A 17683-nucleotide genomic window follows, 5' to 3' on the forward strand; every position below is an offset into this window, starting at 1 on the left:
CTCGTCGGCCCTGGGTAGCTGCCCCGCCTGCTCAGTCACCCTCCCAGGTGTATATCGCTCGCTGAGTGACCCCTGGTTTGCCAATTCGGAACGATGCGCAGCTACCCAGGGCCGACGAGCCGCAACAAGCAATGGAACAAGCAAAGGAACTGTATATATACAAGGAAAAAATATAGCTGGAGCTCTTTGGAGCTCTTACAAACATACAGGGTGTCCCAGAAAACGTGTCATTGAATTATAATAAAAATACTACAACACCTAGAGTCATGCGGTCAACGGTATTTGTTCTTACTGGGTTTTTGCCACCTCCTCATGTGAATGTCGTGTAACGTAAGTTTAATTATGTAAATTTTTGCGAGCTTAAGTCGGAAATTTGCCTGGTGAAGGTCACTTTTTTACCCCACAAATGTGAAGAGCGTGACGAATTTACTCAAATTAATCATAGTTGACAGGGATATTCAGGAGCTATCCCATCGGAAAAAATAGCCGAATATCATGCTCTACGGAGGTCGCACAGCATAGCGCACGATGAATTTTTCAGCGCAATCCGTGTCAGCCCGACGAAAGGAGGTTGGAAACCCAGCCCACCCCGGCATCGCAGAAAGAGATAACGCAGGCATGGCTTATCACGTCCGACTTTCGCTGGGATAATGCTTTCCCTCTCCCAATTTTAGGAACTGTTACTTTTTCTACTATCACTCTGTGGGCTGGCTTCGGAACCTCCTTTCGTCGGACTGCGAGCGATTGCGCTCAGAAAGACATCGCGCGTTATGGTCCGGTGCTCCGGAAAGCATGATGTTCGGCTATTTTTTCCGATGGGATAGCTTGTGAATATCACTGTCAATTATCATGAATTTGAGTGAATTCGGTGCGCTCTTCATATTGGTGGCGTAAAAAAGTGACCTTCCCTTGGCAAATTTGTGAGTTCAGTTTGTAAATATTTGCATAATTAAACTTGGGGTACATGACATTAACTTTACAAGGTGGCAAAAACCTAATAAGAACAAATGCCGTTGACCGCATGATTCTAGGTGGCGTAGTTTTTTTATTATAATTCAATGACACGTTTTCTGGGACACCCTGTATACATATACAATATATAGCCGCGTGTATATGTGCACAACCTTTGTTTCCGTACCCATATTTACGAAAAAGTTAGACGTCTGTTTGAACCGAAGCGGACATATGATAGCTGATTCCAAATGTAAATAGTCGAGAATTTTGCTGACGCTCCATGCCTGCGCAGAAAAGTCTCCGAAATCGTCGGTACTGCGTTGCCCAATGGCTGTTTATTCTGTGTTCATGGTAGCGTCGTGAACATTCCGCACGCGGAGAACATAACCAGAGGTCCCAGGAAAGAGCAACGATTTGGGTGTTGAACCACAAAACAGCTTGTTTCTTTTAGATGTCCCGTTAACATTGCTCAACTATCTTCAATTATAACGGCGAGCGTTGAAGTAAGGTAAGTCTCCATTGAATTCGATGAGCACCCTGCGAATTAATCCTTGCCACGTTCTTGTTAAGCCTGATTTTTCTCAGAATGAAATTTATACTTTGGTACCCCCAGTGCACCAGAGAAGCACACCAAACACCCTAACAAACAGCGTCATTCGCGACATACACGCGTTCTGCATATGTACATCGTGCCGCGCATTGTACACATGTTTCAGCTACTTTTTTTTAGAAAGAATTTGTCGATCCTTTTGACTTTTTTGTATCCGGAAAACAGATGATAAACGATAACGCCACACCAAGTTAGCCAGCGTAGACTGAGTGTCGTCCGCTAGGGAGCGGCCGTGTGTTGAAAAGGTCGCCACTAGCGGCGCTGACACACAAGGTTTGCTGCGCCACCTGGCCCAGCGCAACAGGTCTATGAGGCAAAAAGGCTAGCTTCATTTGACCGGAGGCGCGCAAATAAATGGATGCCATAAAGGAAGCTGCCAAATCCAGGCTGACAAATGTGATGCCAATCGCATCAAATGGTTATGACAGGCGCTTGTCGTTTTTCCGGAGACTTCATCGTGAACGTCACGCCATCTGCTGAAAATGCCTAATGGAAAAGTTTGTGCTTAACGGATATAGTTTGATGGGATAAAGTGCTTAGCGAAATATATACCTCTAGCTTTCGTATTGACGTCGCCCTTATTTACACTGTCTCTTTTCCCGCCGTCGTCGCCTGCTTTCCCGAACAAGACGGGTTCTTTCATTAGTGACTTTTAGTGCATCGTACGTTATCGCCTTTGCGTACGTAAGGGATAGCGTGGTGGTACTGCGCATGCCCATAACAGAAAGAGAGCTTCGCGCAGTGCGCAGACCCACCAACGCTATCTGTTAGGTACGCAAAGGCGGTACCGTACGATGTACTAGAACTCTCTATTATCGCATATCCTTCCCTGTCTTCTCTCGTATGGTTAAAGGGGCACAAAGACATGTCGTTGAACATTCTCTAATAATTATTCTCAATGAAAAACATAGCTCACGATACCCAAGTATGAAATTCCTTTGCTTCTAGCGAGTGTACAAGAGCAGCAGAGTATTCTAAGAGCATAATCCGCGTGAGTCTCTCATTGTCCTTGGATCCGGGTCACGTCACCATGTTCCAACGTATAGCAAGTTGAGCAACACCGAATTCTAGGCGCTGGAGGTGGGGGTCTCGCTCTCCTAGCCAATGACGGACCCCACTGAGACAAGCTGCAGCTTGCGAGGGAACCGGTTGCGGGAACATCGCGGAGCAATATATCATCGAAAACATAGTACGCACGTGAAATAGAATATTGAGGGTTTTTGGTACGGTTTGAACTGGCTATCTTGGATTTGACAAATAGGAATATGTTTAGAATTGACCCCACTTCTCGATATTACAACAAAATTAATGTATCAGCGTCCCGCATTCTAAATGGCTGATGATGCGCGACGTCAAAATGACGTGTCGCTATGTCGCCAGGACATCGCAGAGCGGGGCATGAGGGCGAAAGAGTGCAGTGAACTGAATATTCAGTCGGTTTGTAGGCATTATTTACTTTCTTGCGACAACAATTTTCTGAAGACGTTGACCGTCGGTAACGTATCACGATGCATTAAAAAAAAGTGCGCCTCGCATACCTGTCCGGCAGTTTTCATGCGCAGCGCTCATTGGTCGATGGAGAATGGGCGCGGTCGCGGCACGGCAGAATTTGGACATGTCTCGTATCAACTTCCTTTTGCCGTGCCGCGGAGGCCATCAGGGCTTCACAACGGCGAGGAAACGGTGCGATTTGCCGTGCCGTCCACGGTCGCCGTCCGCTGTTGCCGTATGTGTGAACTGGCCTTAACTTTGCGCTGTACGATGCACAACCATTTTGAAGGACCTCTTTCCGAGCTTTATATGTAGACAACACAATGTTCCCATCTGCACTGATTAATGGCTGAGCTAGAGATATCGGCACGGGTAGTGCGCACTACGGGTAGACTTTTAGAGGGTGCCACCCTGTACTTATATTTCAAAATGCGTGCACGGTGTGTTAGGGAGGAAGGGGTAGCGGAACAATCCCTGGTCCTTGGTTTTGGAAGTGGTCTCTGCCGACCGAGTTCCATTGGGTGGTGTGCGTGTGTGATCACGGTGTGCGTCGAACGTTAGGAGCGTGACCAGACGTGTCCTTGAAACCGAGCTGTGAACACTGTACGCAGAGAAGGCAATCTAAAAAATATGATGCTAACAAGGCTTCGTAAAACGTTGAGGAACCAGACATTCATGGCTCCCGCTGGTTCCTCCAGTTGCAGACACTAATGGAACATAGAGGTTCGCAGGCGCTTACAACGATATCGGAACACGAATGTCCGAGCTCGTTCCATTTCATTTAATTATATTTCCACCAATCAAGCGTTGGGGCAGACAGCTCAGTAAGGAATAAAAATGCTGCGCAAATACTAATATAGTGCTGCTATGAACACTGATACGTAAACAATAAAAGACAAAATACTACACATAAATGCCTATCCACGAAACAGAAACCCCAAAACACAGCTTAATCAATTAAAAACAGCTTTATTAATTAACTATTAGATAATGAATGAATTAATTAATTACAAATTTACATTTACCAAAAAAAACACAGCCTAATTAACTTCCATGCTGCACTCTATCAATTAGACAGGTATTCTTGGCGCGTCTAGACACGTATCCAGTCTCGACAGGTGCCAAGAGTCTCGTTTCTCAGCCCCATATAGACACAGCTACGACCTTTCATGTGCAAGTGAATGCGGAGGAGGATTAGACAATAATAAGTAGATAGGTAGATAATAATGGTAATGCTCCTTCATTATGCGGACATTTGTCTCGTCATATTATCTTGTGCATCATTTTTCATTCACAGTGCATGAATACCACTCGAACAGACTGAATCACTGCACATGAATTATGGTTGGAATATTGGGAAATATATACGCCGGTTAACCAGCGCTCTAGTATTGTAAGGCTGTTCTTTTTGTTTGTTGATTCGCCAGGGCAGTGGGGCACCGCCCTCAAGAATTGTAACAAACAGCTGACGTTCGCCTACTTCGCTTAATGCGGAAATACAGCTTGGGACAAAGGTTTACGGAACACCGGGGCGTCTCATTTCGTCATTGCAGCCACACCGTAGGAGCAAACAGGAGCGGACACACATACTAAGAAATTGATAGAACAGCCGGTCATCCGTTTCTTATTCGATCTCTTCCTGACAGCTAGCAGGGGGCCGCTCCGACGAAGAAATACGCCAGTGCCGCGTTCATTTGTTTCAAGCTATACCAGAGGGCGAAATACACGCAATGAACATGTAACAATTTATTTACTCTGTCGTCGTCTCTTGATGCATCAGCCAAACTTGTTATAAGCAAGGACACACACAATGTCAGGGATCGAGATTCCTCCATAAATGTGCCCCGGGGAGGACATCGCAACAGAAGAGAGATAGGGTAAGACAGAAAGGCTACACTTATTAGCCATCGTTGTGCTTGCCATCGTGATGGCACGTAAGACTAAATAAAGCTTCCAACGATAGTGTATTGTGCCGGCGGTATAGTATCGTTCCGTTCTGTCCTTGTCTTCGGTGCTGTATAATATGAGAAAAGGTGTTGCACAAGAAATGCCTTTTTTTCCACGGGGGAAACGTAAGAGTATCTCTTCTTCCATGCTGTAATAAGGTTTCTGTTTGGTGTTCGCGCACATAGAAATCGCTCCCTAAAGCTAAGTTCAGACGCAAGAATTGTTTAGCAATGTTCTGGATCAACACATATACCCGAGCGTGTAGTCGATAGAAATTTCTGTTTACATCTTTCGGGCGCCAATTTGTTTTCTTTTTTTATTTGGACATACTACGAGTGCCTGTTAACGGTCAAGCAGGAAGGGACCAAAATGTTCGTAACAAGACTAAATACAGAGATGCAATTGCACCCGTGGAAATTAAGACACATCACCCACAGGACACAGTAACAGAACGCGCGAAGCATGCAAATGTCTCTGAACCCCCGGAATAAATTGTTCAACATTCGTTACGCTTAAAGTGCCACTGCGGACTAAATCTCGTGTCCTCAGAATCCTACCGAATTGGCGTCATTACAGTTCACGTTTCTCTATGTACCTGTCACACGGGTATACTCTTCAGTGCTCATTGACGCCAATGGCCATTGAACATGCGCGTATCGCCACCCAGGGTGTATGGTGTCAACTTCTCAAAAAGCATTAGATCCAATGCTACATGACAAGTTTACACCTTACACGCTTGGTGGCGCTAAACACATGTTCAATGACCATTGGAGACCGCCCGTCTGGCAGGGGTATCACACTATGTTGTCCCAAAAATACCGTTTCTGTATTCAACGCGGACGTGTCATAAAATTAATTTATATTTTTGAAAGTTATGACGTCATAGAGCAGAGCTCAACCTGCCACGCGTCTGCCAACATTACTCCTCGAAGGTCGATTTCCGTCTCCTCGCCACAGCTGCTGGCAATTACTGAGGAGAAGCGCTTCCGGTCAAGAGATCCACCGAGTCAAGAGATCCATCGAGTCAGGAGATCCCACCGGTCACGTGACAGGCGAGTCAAGAGATCCAACCTGTCAAAGCGTCATACTGGTCAGGATTCCCGACAGAAAAGAAAGTATATCCCTTACAATGTTCGTTGCAGAACGATTGCGCTGTACGTAGTATTAAGTTAGGAAGTAATATGCCCGGTAACAGTGAAACTTTTCGGTGTTTTCTCTCTTCTTACCACACACGCACACAAACAAAAAAAAGTAAGCGAGAAAATCCTGAGGTTGTGCTGTAGGTTACGGCGGCGAGTCACCCCTTTGCCTTTGCACGTTTATGTTCACTGCCCCTAGCGCCGTACCACGCTATGCCAGAACGGATGTTCGTTACCAAGAATATTGAGCTAAAGTTACAAAGAATCGTAGGCCGCATCCTTGTCGCGTTCTTTTCATTGGCCCCCACCCTTATCACGTTATTCTATTCTTTTACTGACCGTGCGGGAAAATACTGTCTGACTGTGCTTTCCAATCAACATTGACCTGCCACGTTCATTGACCTCAACCCCAAAATGCAGGGTATACTGCTGGATTAAGAAACAATTAAACCCCCCCAGTGCTGGGTAGGACGAGGACAGAGGATAAAAAAGGACAAGGACCGGCACTGAGGTCTTTATTCTCTGTCCTCGTCCTACCCAGCACTGGGTTTTCTTAATTGTTTTTTAATCCAATATGAACCAACCAGCCCAAACGCTTGCTCTGATACTGCTGGACTCAGAGTTGCCTTTGTACTTTTGTGTCCATTGACGCAGCCGTCCCCACGTTATGCCAGAACTGAAGTTTGTTAACAATTATAATGGGCACAGCCGCAAAGTGCTTTGTCTTTGTTCTTTTGTGGACGGCGGGAAAAATTAAGAAAAAACTTGATAAGAAAACACAAAAAAGTAAATAAATAAAAAACATGTGTTCGGGCATATGAAGCTGTCTTTAGTACCCTGAGAGAGTCCATTGTCAGTCAGGCGGTTCCGCCATGTAGAACGTCTGTCCACAACAGCGACTTGGCTCTTCGACTACGAGCCTGCTGTGATACGAGAAGTGTTTGAATAATCAACGTGTTTGAAACAGTAGCCGGCCCACCCAACGTGAGTGTACGTAGCCCACGATCTCTAACACGAAGCGCTGTCAAAAAAAAAAAAAAGACAGAACTCCTATAAATCCTGTGTTACAAACAGGTTGGTCTTGCAATGCAACCACCTGTTTTTAACACAAATGACATAAGAGAACTGTCGGCTTTTCTTTGACTGCGCTATATGTTACAAAGTAAGTAACTAAGTTAATAAAAATGAGATGTTGATTTGCCACCTGCATTTGTATTCTATTTATACCGCACGTCAACCGAGTCCCTCGTATTTCGATACGAGTAATTTCTGCTTAGCGATGTTAGACTTAACGATGTAACACAAAGGGGTCAAAATATCCAAGCCTGCGAACTCTCAGACGAGTCAAGAGATCCAACAGATCAAGAGATCCTCCGAGTCAAGTGATCCATCTGTGGATATGTGTGGATCTCTTGACTCGATGGATCTCTTTACGTCTAATCCGGAGAACTATGGTCCCTAATTCCTCGAACGTCTTGCGGCCGCGTCGTGGCGCTCGCAAGCAGAGCCGTATATTAAAAGGGAGTCTGGCCATTGATGGGTTATGCCTATACCTGAAGCTCCACCCACTTTTTCAGCTTTCCGACCAATGGAGTGTGGAAATATGGGACGCTATCAATCACCCTATCCTCACTCTTTGTCCCCCTATCCGACATGGGCAGCGCCATTCTGGGTGGCAAGTGGATTGGATAGGATTGAAATGGATACCTCTCGCAATCTGCAAAACTAGTGGATTTTTTGTGCAAATTTGATTTACGCCACAGGGTGCGTTGGGCACGCCGAGAATTGTCGTCTGCTGGGGACACATACTGTCGTCGGTACGATTTTACAGACCTGCATGAATACTTGGAATATAAAAGGCAATAATGTTTATATCCATGAAATCCAGCAATTCAATAAGATTGTAGAGCACAGTACCGTTTTTTGCTATGATTTCGTTGTGATCGCCGTGTTCACTAGGCTTAACACCGGCGACAAGACGTGTTATTTTCGGTTAGATATCGATGGGTGAGCATCAGTTGAAACTGATTTCCGACAAACGTATATGAGGATGTACATTTGCAACGTAAAGGGCCGAGCCGTGCCGGGTAATGGACCGCACCTTACGTGGCGAATTTCCCCATTCATTCTCATTAATATATTTGTTGTTGTTGTTGCAGCGTAAAATCAGTGTAGTCTGTGAACATTTTTTGTTACGAAATCCCCGCTTCACTGTATTTGTTTTCGTCGCCATTTTGGGTGGCAGTGAGGTGTCATGTCAACCCCCTCGATAAAAAGCAAACCAATCAGTGGAGCGAAACTGTGATTGACAGGTCGAGCCTCTTTTTGTAACTCTTCCCAATCGCCAGACTCCCTTTTAATATACGACTCTGGTGGGAGGCTAGACCCCGCAGCCTCTATAGCCTTGGTAATGCTCGTGCGACACATACGCACACAGGGAAACAATTTGATAAGTGAGCGCGATCTTTGCTTGTCGTTTTTTTGCTTCATATTTTCGTTCAAAACCAGACTCTCCTTCAGCACAGGCTGAGCAGAGCGGGTAAGCCTCCATAGAGGGGATTACCTTTCTGCGCCGTGCAGAGAAACCGAGAAACAGTGTAAAGCCGTGTGCAAATGGCTATCCAGTGAGCGTCGGCGATAGGATGAACACGAAATGCAGGCTGGCTGATGGTAAGTGGTTACAAAGACCAAAGCCCCGCGACACGTGGATGTACACACGGACGGTGCGGCAGTTCTCGTGTTGTCTGTATGTGTTCCTACGTGTTTAGAGGGCGTGTGTCAGGCGTCGGCGAGCAAAGGTTAGGAACGTGGACGGCTCGATTGGATTTCGCCACAAAAACAGCTCACGAATATTCAGAAAGACTGGAGTAACTGTTACTTTGTATTCAGCGGTGCACATAGATCCAGAGAAATGCAAATTAAAGGATTATGCAGTATGAGTACGGATGGGAAAATGCGGTACAGTTGGGGTCGCCACCTTATCCTTTGATCTTGGAAAGTGCTGTCTCAACTGGCGGAATGACCCGCATGGCCATTCTCAATTCTCCGATTAGGTTGTTCGCGGGACGTCGTGCCCTCTCTCCGTTCATTCCGCATGGAGTGTTTTCATATACCGTTGTAAGCGATACGCTCTCTCTGTGATTTGTAAATAAGTTGTCATGGAAACCTTGAAATCATCCGCATCGCCAGCCACAACGTTGCGATATAGCACATCCACTTCTTGCGATAGTGAAGCAGAGTTTACGAGGTCTGCATGTGATCGCCTCATTGACACTCGCCTTAGTCACGTCTTTCATTATTTATAGAGTTCGCATGGTGATGATGGCGCGAGTTTGCATAAAATCATGCCAGCTGGTAAACAACAACATGCAAAGAAAAACCGAGAACAAGCCTCAACGTGGCTTCAAGAACAATGACATTCTGTGTTTGTGTCTGTCGAGCCGACCGTGGTTGTGCCGCGTTTTTCGTGTGCTCACGCTCAAGGCTTTTCTTTCAATGTAGAGTTCGGGTGGAGGAAAAAAGGTCCCCGGAGAAAAGGTCCCCGGAAAAAACGCCCCCGGAGAAAACGTCCCCCCCCCCGTTAAATCGTCAGTTCTTGTATGTTTGTAGCTTTCTCTCCCCTTCTTATAAATTTACGTATACGCTTGTTTCATAAGCACTAGAAACGCGCAAATCACGGCTTGAAATGCTAGGCAGCGCTCTATTAGCTGAGTTAGCGGGCCGGGCAGGGCTCTATTCAGTGAGTCACCGGGCCAGGCCAGGCTCTACTCACTGGGCTATCGGGCCTGGCTGCATAAAGGCTCGGGCCGGGTCGGGCCTGGAAAAGTCGGCCCGTGCAGAGCTCTAGAAGAGGCATCGAAGGCGAACCGCGCAGAAAAAACGTACACGCTTACAATATGGTGAGCTATCACGGTATTCGTCATCCCAAATGTTCATTAATAAATGTTCCACGTTTCCGGACTGAAAGGTTATTAAAACGTAGTGTTGTCTAAGCAACAGTACACTCTAAATCTGGTACCTTGTAGTAAAGGGTAAAAATTTCAAAATTTTTACCCTCTATTTCAGAAGTTACCCTCTAGCCTATGGGCAATACCCTCGATAAACGTTACACAGATCATCTATAAATAGAGGTTACTGTCCCCTAACCGCCACACCGACGTAAAAGTTAGTTTTGCCAGGGATGGCTGTCTCTAAGACGCCCGCCTCTTCACAGACGCTACAGAACAAATGGTGCTCAAAATGAGCTCTCATCAGTGCAGAACGCAGACTTGTCATTCGCAACATATAGCTATAATATATGTAAGTCATCTAAGGGCATCCAATGGTGAAAAGCAAGTGATCTGAGTGATCAGTGATCTTCGTGGCGTACCATCGCCGGTCGGGGCTCATGTAGAGGAACTCCACCTCCTCTACATTTGGTTAGCCGAACGATGAACATCAAGTTCGCAGCAATTCGGCCCTTCACCATCCCAAATTTCTGATGACACCATCGACTAGCACTACCACGGCACGCTCTCCCTGGAAGCCACCGCCATTACTCGGTGGCATCACGACGACATCACGACCGCTGTTCGTCTCTCGAACAACACGGCGACCGCTCCCGTCCCGCTTCCGTTCACGCTTGCGATCCGCTACCGACCCGACCGACCAACCCGCAACGACCCGACCGCTCACTGATTATCGCATCCGCCCACCGACCACCGCTTCACGGCTTCCAGGGACCGACCTGCGCTATCTACGGCCACCGGCATACTCACGACCCACCGCTTCATTTCACGCATCTCGCCGTTCATCCGCTGCCCGCCGCGACACCAGAGTGACATGCACGCCTGCCGGTTTCGGCAGTCGCGGCAGCCGACGCCACGGCCCGTTTTCAGCCGGCGTCTCGGCAGCCAACCCGGCTAGCGCCGCCTCGCTATTCCTGGGAGCCCCTACGAGCTATCGCTCCCGTGCCGGTTGCGGCACCCCAGACGACACCAGCGCTCGTCCACGACTTCAACGACTTCGCCCCTCATCGACCTCTTCCTGCCACGTGTGCTGTGCCGTGCGATGGACATGTCCAGTAGTGCGCGTCATCCACGGTCGCGCTTGCTCTCTCCCTCCTGTGTCGACGTGATTCTTCGACCTTTCTTATCGCCGCTCCGCGTCTGAGGGGGGAGCACTGGAGCGGGCCGTGGACAACAACGAAGATGGCCACGCCGCCTGGAGCACCGGCCTCAGTTCCACCGGCGCGGCCATGGAGATAGGCGACCATCATCGCCTCCACCAGAGGAACTCCACCTCCTCTACACTACGAAAACTTTGTAGTGAACATACCGTAGAAATATCCTGATAAAGTTCCATCACTTCAACCCTGTGCTTTCTTCACAATTCTGAACACGATCCGCAGTTCGTACAGACCCAGAGACACAATAACGTAACCAACACTGATCCGAAACTCTCATACAGAATGATTGTGCGGCTTGAACGAGAACACAGTGGCTTTTGAGCAGTACCTTTTATACAGGTTACCTTACAAAGAAACAAGAAAAACAAACGAAGGAAATCGAAACGCGGAATTCGTTTTGAAGTTACAATGTTCCTATAGAGGTAAAGAGGGTAAAATAATACACAGTCCAGCTTGTTGAAACGTCGTCAAGAAAAATAGCGAAAGAATGAAGCACGAAGTCAGAGTAACTATTTAATACGTGAGCTTTCGGGCAGAGCCTGCCCTTCGGACAAAAGAAGCAGTTAAAACATTGCTTATATAAGGAGTAAAATCGGTGAGAGAAGGAATCAAAGAATTTCTTTGATTCCTTCTCTCACCGATCCCACTCCTAGTCTAGGTCCCACTCCAGTCCCACTCCAGTCTAGGGGACTAGAAGCTACAATTACGAGGGGCGTTCAAGTCAAACCGGGACTTTTCATTTTTCGCAAAAGTAAAATGAACTTACAGGCGAGAAATTAGTTTTATTTTTCAACGTAATCTCCAGCTGCACTAGTCCCCTTGTCCCAGCATTTCACGAGGGCTTGGATGCCAGCAGCGTAGAAATCCTTACCGGCGCGTAGCAGCCATGATCGGACCGCATTCTTGACCTCGTCGTCGCTGCTGAAGTGGTGGCTCCCAAGGAACGCCTTCAGTGGCCCGAAGAGATGGAAATCCCTGGGGGCGAGGTCTGGACTGTAAGGGGGATGTGACAGCAACTCCTAGCCAAGCCCTGTAAGGTGCGTGTCGTGAGATGCGCGGTATGCGGGCGTGCATTGTCCTGTAGGAGGAGGACTCCTTTGGTGATGAGGCTCCGCCGCTTTTGCTTCAGCGCCTTACAGGAACTTGGCTGGGAGTTGCTGCCACATCCCCCTTACAGTCCAGACCTCGCCCCCAGCGATTTCCATCTCTTCGTGCCACTGAAGGCGTTCCTTGGGGACCGCCACTTCAGCTGCGACGACGAGGTCAAGAATGCGGTCCGATCATGGCTGCTACGCGTCGGTAAGGATTTCTACGCTGCTGGCATCCAAGCCCTCGTGAAACGCTGGGACAAGTGCATTAGTGCAGCTGGAGATTACGTTGAAAAATAAAACTAATTTCTCGCCTGTAAGTTCATTTTACTTTTGTGAAAAATGAAAAGTCCCGGTTTGACTTGAACGCCCCTCATAGTTACATAATGGATGCAAAAGGACAGCCACACCAAACACAAACACATTAACATACTTTACACACACACAATACTTTAATGCAAAGTTCGTACGAATCTTATACACGACAAGTAGATGCCTCTCTAGGTAACGGAAATACATGCCTTTAAGTTTCAAAAGTCTCTGTTCGTGCGCCAAAATAACACGTCATCCAAAACTTTCGCGTCTATCTTGCTGCGCAGTGGGCTCAAGACGAAAGGAAGTCCCGAAAATAAACGAATGAATGAATGAATGATGACTGGAAGAATAGTGCGGATATATATAATTTTTATAGTAACGCGAAAACACTGAGGGAAACGTCCTGCGAATTTGGTTTCCATTAACGTTACCACTTTTGAATTTCGTGTCCGTTTCGGTTTCTGGTAGTGGAAACTAAAAAAAGTTTGTTTCCGTTTACATTTTCGTTTGCTGTTGAATTTCGGTAATTACCGTTTCTCGTTTCCGTTTCCGGTAGCCAACCGTGTCGGAAACAACCATCAAAACAACGCATGTGATCGGCGGCTTCCGACGCACGTGACTTGTTTGGCCGACGACGGGTCGCAACATCTGGCGTTGTGACGTAGATTGTTTGCAAACAGCAGGTCGTCTATATACAGCTCCGCATGTATCGCTAATACAAAATGAAGAATAACGGGTGCGGCCCTGCGGAACACTCCTCAATCTGTACAGAATTAATATTGTAATCGCACAGACTGCGCTGCATGGGTTGCGCAGATAACCGAGAGCAATCCCACGAGCGTTTCATTATTAAAAATAAGTGTAATCTTTTGTACGTGCTTCCAAAAGGAAACTTTGCCGAACGCTTTGCGGCTTCATTGATAAAAAAAAGAAAAAAGAAAACAGGAAAGAAAAATACGGAGATGCGAGGCCCACTCCTCCACTCGTAAATAAGAGAGACAGTAGAGAAACGAAACAAAGAAGAAGAAAAAAATGCGGAACTCTAAAAACACTGCATATATTTGCGTGAATCATTGATTGTTAATGCATCGTCATGTTAAACAACAACTACTTGAATGACGATGGGATGAGGTACAACCTAAGCTAGCTGTGTGACTGCAGGAAAGCCTTTGCGATACAGGTATTGAGAGTTTAATAGAATGTCACGACTTTCCAATAAACTGCATGGAATGCACAAGAGGCTTACATGAAATGAATATTAACAAGATTGGCTCGTAGGTTGCAATGCCATGCATTTTGCGGCTTTTGCTCCGGGGCTCAACTTTTTCTTTTTGCCAACATCAATTTTGTCGACATCAACGGCGCTCACATTTGCAAGCTTACAGTTCGTGTTGGCGTAAGTCTATTTGGCAGAATGAATCGATATGCTACTCGTGAAGCGGGCTAAAATGTCCCTAAATTAATACTTCATTTAACGCTCGAACATTGCTCTGCAGGTTCCTATTTGCGAGATGCCCTACTTAGACAGACGTAATGATGCTTTAACAGCGGACGAAAGTCTTAATGAGCCTAATTAGTGTAATGAACGCAGTCGTGTAAACGGAACTCTGCCGGACGCACGCATACGTTAAGTTTTTGTTCCTTCTGTACTGCACCACAGAAGCTCGCCGCGGTTTCCATCTATGCGTATTACAGTCATCAAGGCTCTATACTTCACAACTCCATAATTTAAACCATTAGACTGGCACGCTGTCTGTTGAGACAAAACTACACCTAATAAATCATATCGCAAATAGGTATACACGCACTGTAACTTTAGAAAGTAAACTTTGCCCCGCTCCTCGAGAAGCACCTGTCGTAATTTGCAAATGGCAGAATTAGCCAGACTTCGTAACGTCTCAAAAATCTGTCAGAGATTCCATCTGTCCCCGCACTTTCCCACGTCAGAGTCTCTGTAGGAGATCTTAGGACACACCCCAGAAGACGTGGAATTTGGTTACGTTACGGTTTGGTGTAGGACTAAACCAATTAAACTAGTGCAATTAGTCAGAGTTCCAATTCCTATTTAATTGTTAATTCTGTTAATGAGATCAAATTTATCGAATAAATTAAATTAAAAGTCACTGGAGTGAGTTCTGCACCGAGAACCTCCCGTGGAGAGAGCCCCCACTGTCTATCGAAGAAACGTCACCATGACGTAATGATGACCGAAACCGGGACAGCGCGGGTGGAACACCGCCGTTGCACAAAGCCGTGTTGCTTCACGAATGTAACGGGCGGCTTCTTTGTATTAGTGGTAATCACAAATGAGGTCATGTTTTTAGTAGCTTTCGTGTCTTCATTCACGGCCCCAGTCACAGCGGAAAGAAAAGAAGGCATCACCCCAAGAGTTGCATCGTCTGAAAGTCAATGTCGTAATCCTGGGCGGAACGTGGCTTGCTATTACGACTTAGTTCGTGCGTGCTTTGTATAGAGATACCACGTACACACACACTCCGAGAGAAAGTCGTACCCATCAGGCCCCAGAAGATGGAAGAGCCCGCTGTAGCCATCTTTACAGAAAGGGCTACCGGTAGAATGGAGCAGAACAAGGCCATACAACTAATACGATATGTAAGAGTAGCAAGCATTAAGTAAGTAGCAAGTATTAAAGAGTAGCAAGCCACTTGACTGTGGCTGACAACTCTTACCCCTTGCAAAGAAGAAGAAGATATGTAAGGAATTACAAGATATCTTACAATACCAGAAGCCACATTTAAACGTGGCTTTCTTGTGACTTATTGGTTTTTTTTATATAGTAGTTCCAGTCTACCAAGTTGGTGGCGCTGCTGTACCACCTGCCGTCATTTGTTTGTAAACAGGGAGATGTATATTTTTGGTGTTGCTCTTCCTGAAGCTTTTTTGCACAAATCACCACCTGCGTATACTACCTAAATCACCGTTTCGGGGGCGCGTATGCTCTTTTTGAAATACTTTTTTTTTTTCAGTTGGGCGTCATGTTAGCATCTTTTCCACCACTGTCACTGCCCCTTTTGGTCGAGCCCGCGGAATGAAAATGGGTGTTTATTTAAAGAAAAAAAAAAAATCTCTCGCACGCGGAAATGTGTAAAATTGCGTACTGTATACACCGAACGACACTCCGTTTCTCTTTTGTTTTGTTTGTTTGTTTTTCTCTACCAGCAGAATAGGACCTCCACAAAGGTCAGTTCGTTTTACCCACGGCCACCGGTGTACATTAGGGAATAGGAGAGCTGGAAGGCTCTGCTTCTTCGAAACATTCCTGACATATGCCAAGTTGACGTTACAGGAGGGAAACAAACCAAATCCTATACCTCGACAGTTATAGCCAACAGCACGAAACGTTCACAAGACTCATATAATTGGATTTCCAGTGTACTATGTAAAGACATCACATGTTCCGTCGGGAGCACGTGCCTCAGATTCTCTCCCTGAGGAGTGAGGACAGACAAACAATTATCCAGAGGTCAGGGCTGGCTGCGTGTCGGACATCTCTTCTGGTGTTAAGTGACAGCTGGAATGCAGCCTCTCTTATATATTGCGAGTGTCGTCGTATTCATTGGCTGACTTCCCGTTCGCGCAAATGTTATATTATTACCACAGAGGCGACAACACGACGAAAATCTCTACCGACTCAATGCCAAGGCCGTCGAGGACGCTCGGCAAGATAGTATCGTATAATGTCGCCTCCCTTATGGAACTTTGAGCAAGGAACAGCGCTTGCATGCCGCGGAGCAGGTCGAAAGCTATCATGTTTGTTAGAAGCTTGAAACGGGAAGAACAGCTTCGTTTGAAGTGCATAACCATGCACGTAATGCAGTAAAAACAAGAATATTTTTCTATATCAATCAATCAATAAATCAACAAGAAATAGAGAGGGACATCCCTTCTTACGAACACGTACTGTTGTCGAGAGCGCGTGGATCACTGTAACGGTTTCCCTATTTTCCCTCTCCAACCAACCAAGGAATTCCACTGTTGGCACGTTATGTGGAGAAAGGTTCCTTAGGTAGTTTCTGGCTCTAGTACATTTTTAGGAAAAACACATTGCGAAAGGCATGCAGGTCGTGCTTCGTAACAGCAGAAATATGTCTGGCACTTATATTGGACCAAACTGTTCCCATTAATATACATAGTTTAATTTGATATCTTATTTCGTTCATTCTGAGTTTCTCGTTATTGCTGTAAGCCATAGCGCCTAGGCTATATCACATGATTTCGACTAAAACCGAGAGGTTTTTAGTTGACTACCATTAGCGTGCTGCACGCAGAAATGCTATCGAGTATAGGCTAAATTTCCTAGTTTCTTTTTGCAATACATTACATTACAGAATTACGCTAAAACCGTACACAGACACACACACGCACAAAACATTTCGTGTTGCACTTTCGCGTTACAAATTCGTTATACTTCCACTACCACAAACACTCACCCAATGCAGGTAGAAAGTGGAGTGAGCTGGTTGACTCTGTATCGTACCTCTGCGACACACACACTCTTATTTATGACACCCACGCATAACAAAATAGGTTATCTATCTCCATAAAACCGAACAATAGTTGTACTCACTGCTGTAGCGGAGGCATCCTTATCAACGTTGGCGTTCGCCACTCCTTGGAACATCGTCAAGCGAACTGGGACGCAGACAAACCCTGTCTGGGATGCGCGACTTCTCTATCAGCTCTAACGACATGACGGCGATCCTATCGGGGCCAGTCTTGGCTGCAAGACTCGCGGTAACTATCGTGACCTTGTTCGGTCGTCACATGGTTGCACCTCCCCGTCGCCGTCGACTTCGGCGATAAGATGGCAGACTATGCCGTTTTGGAGCCACGCCGTGAGAGAAGTGTCCACCGACAGTATACGGTAGCAGTCCAAGGTTTGTGCGGAGTGTAGTCCAATGTGGTACCCGTTGCCAGGAACTAGGTCATGGAGTATATCGCTACCAGCTAC

The 17683-nt window shown here is 46.4% G+C and overlaps 1 protein-coding gene across 2 annotated transcripts in view; it reads right to left on the minus strand.

The window, feature by feature from the left end:
* LOC135400930 (protein henna-like) overlaps nucleotides 1–17423 on the minus strand; it is a 91378-nt gene extending 73955 nt beyond the window's left edge. The window contains exon 1 of one of the 2 annotated variants that reach the window (XM_064632949.1): nucleotides 17300–17423. In XM_064632949.1, coding sequence (XP_064489019.1) covers nucleotides 17300–17353 — 54 coding nt within the window. In that variant the 5' untranslated portion in view covers nucleotides 17354–17423. Of the gene's footprint in view, nucleotides 1–17162; nucleotides 17268–17299 lie in introns of those variants that run through there. The other variant, XM_064632950.1, reaches the window with a different exon arrangement.
* Between the last annotated feature and the right edge of the window lie 260 nt (nucleotides 17424–17683).

Source organism: Ornithodoros turicata, chromosome 7, assembly GCF_037126465.1.
Source record: "Ornithodoros turicata isolate Travis chromosome 7, ASM3712646v1, whole genome shotgun sequence".
Classification (NCBI taxonomy): domain Eukaryota; kingdom Metazoa; phylum Arthropoda; class Arachnida; order Ixodida; family Argasidae; genus Ornithodoros; species Ornithodoros turicata.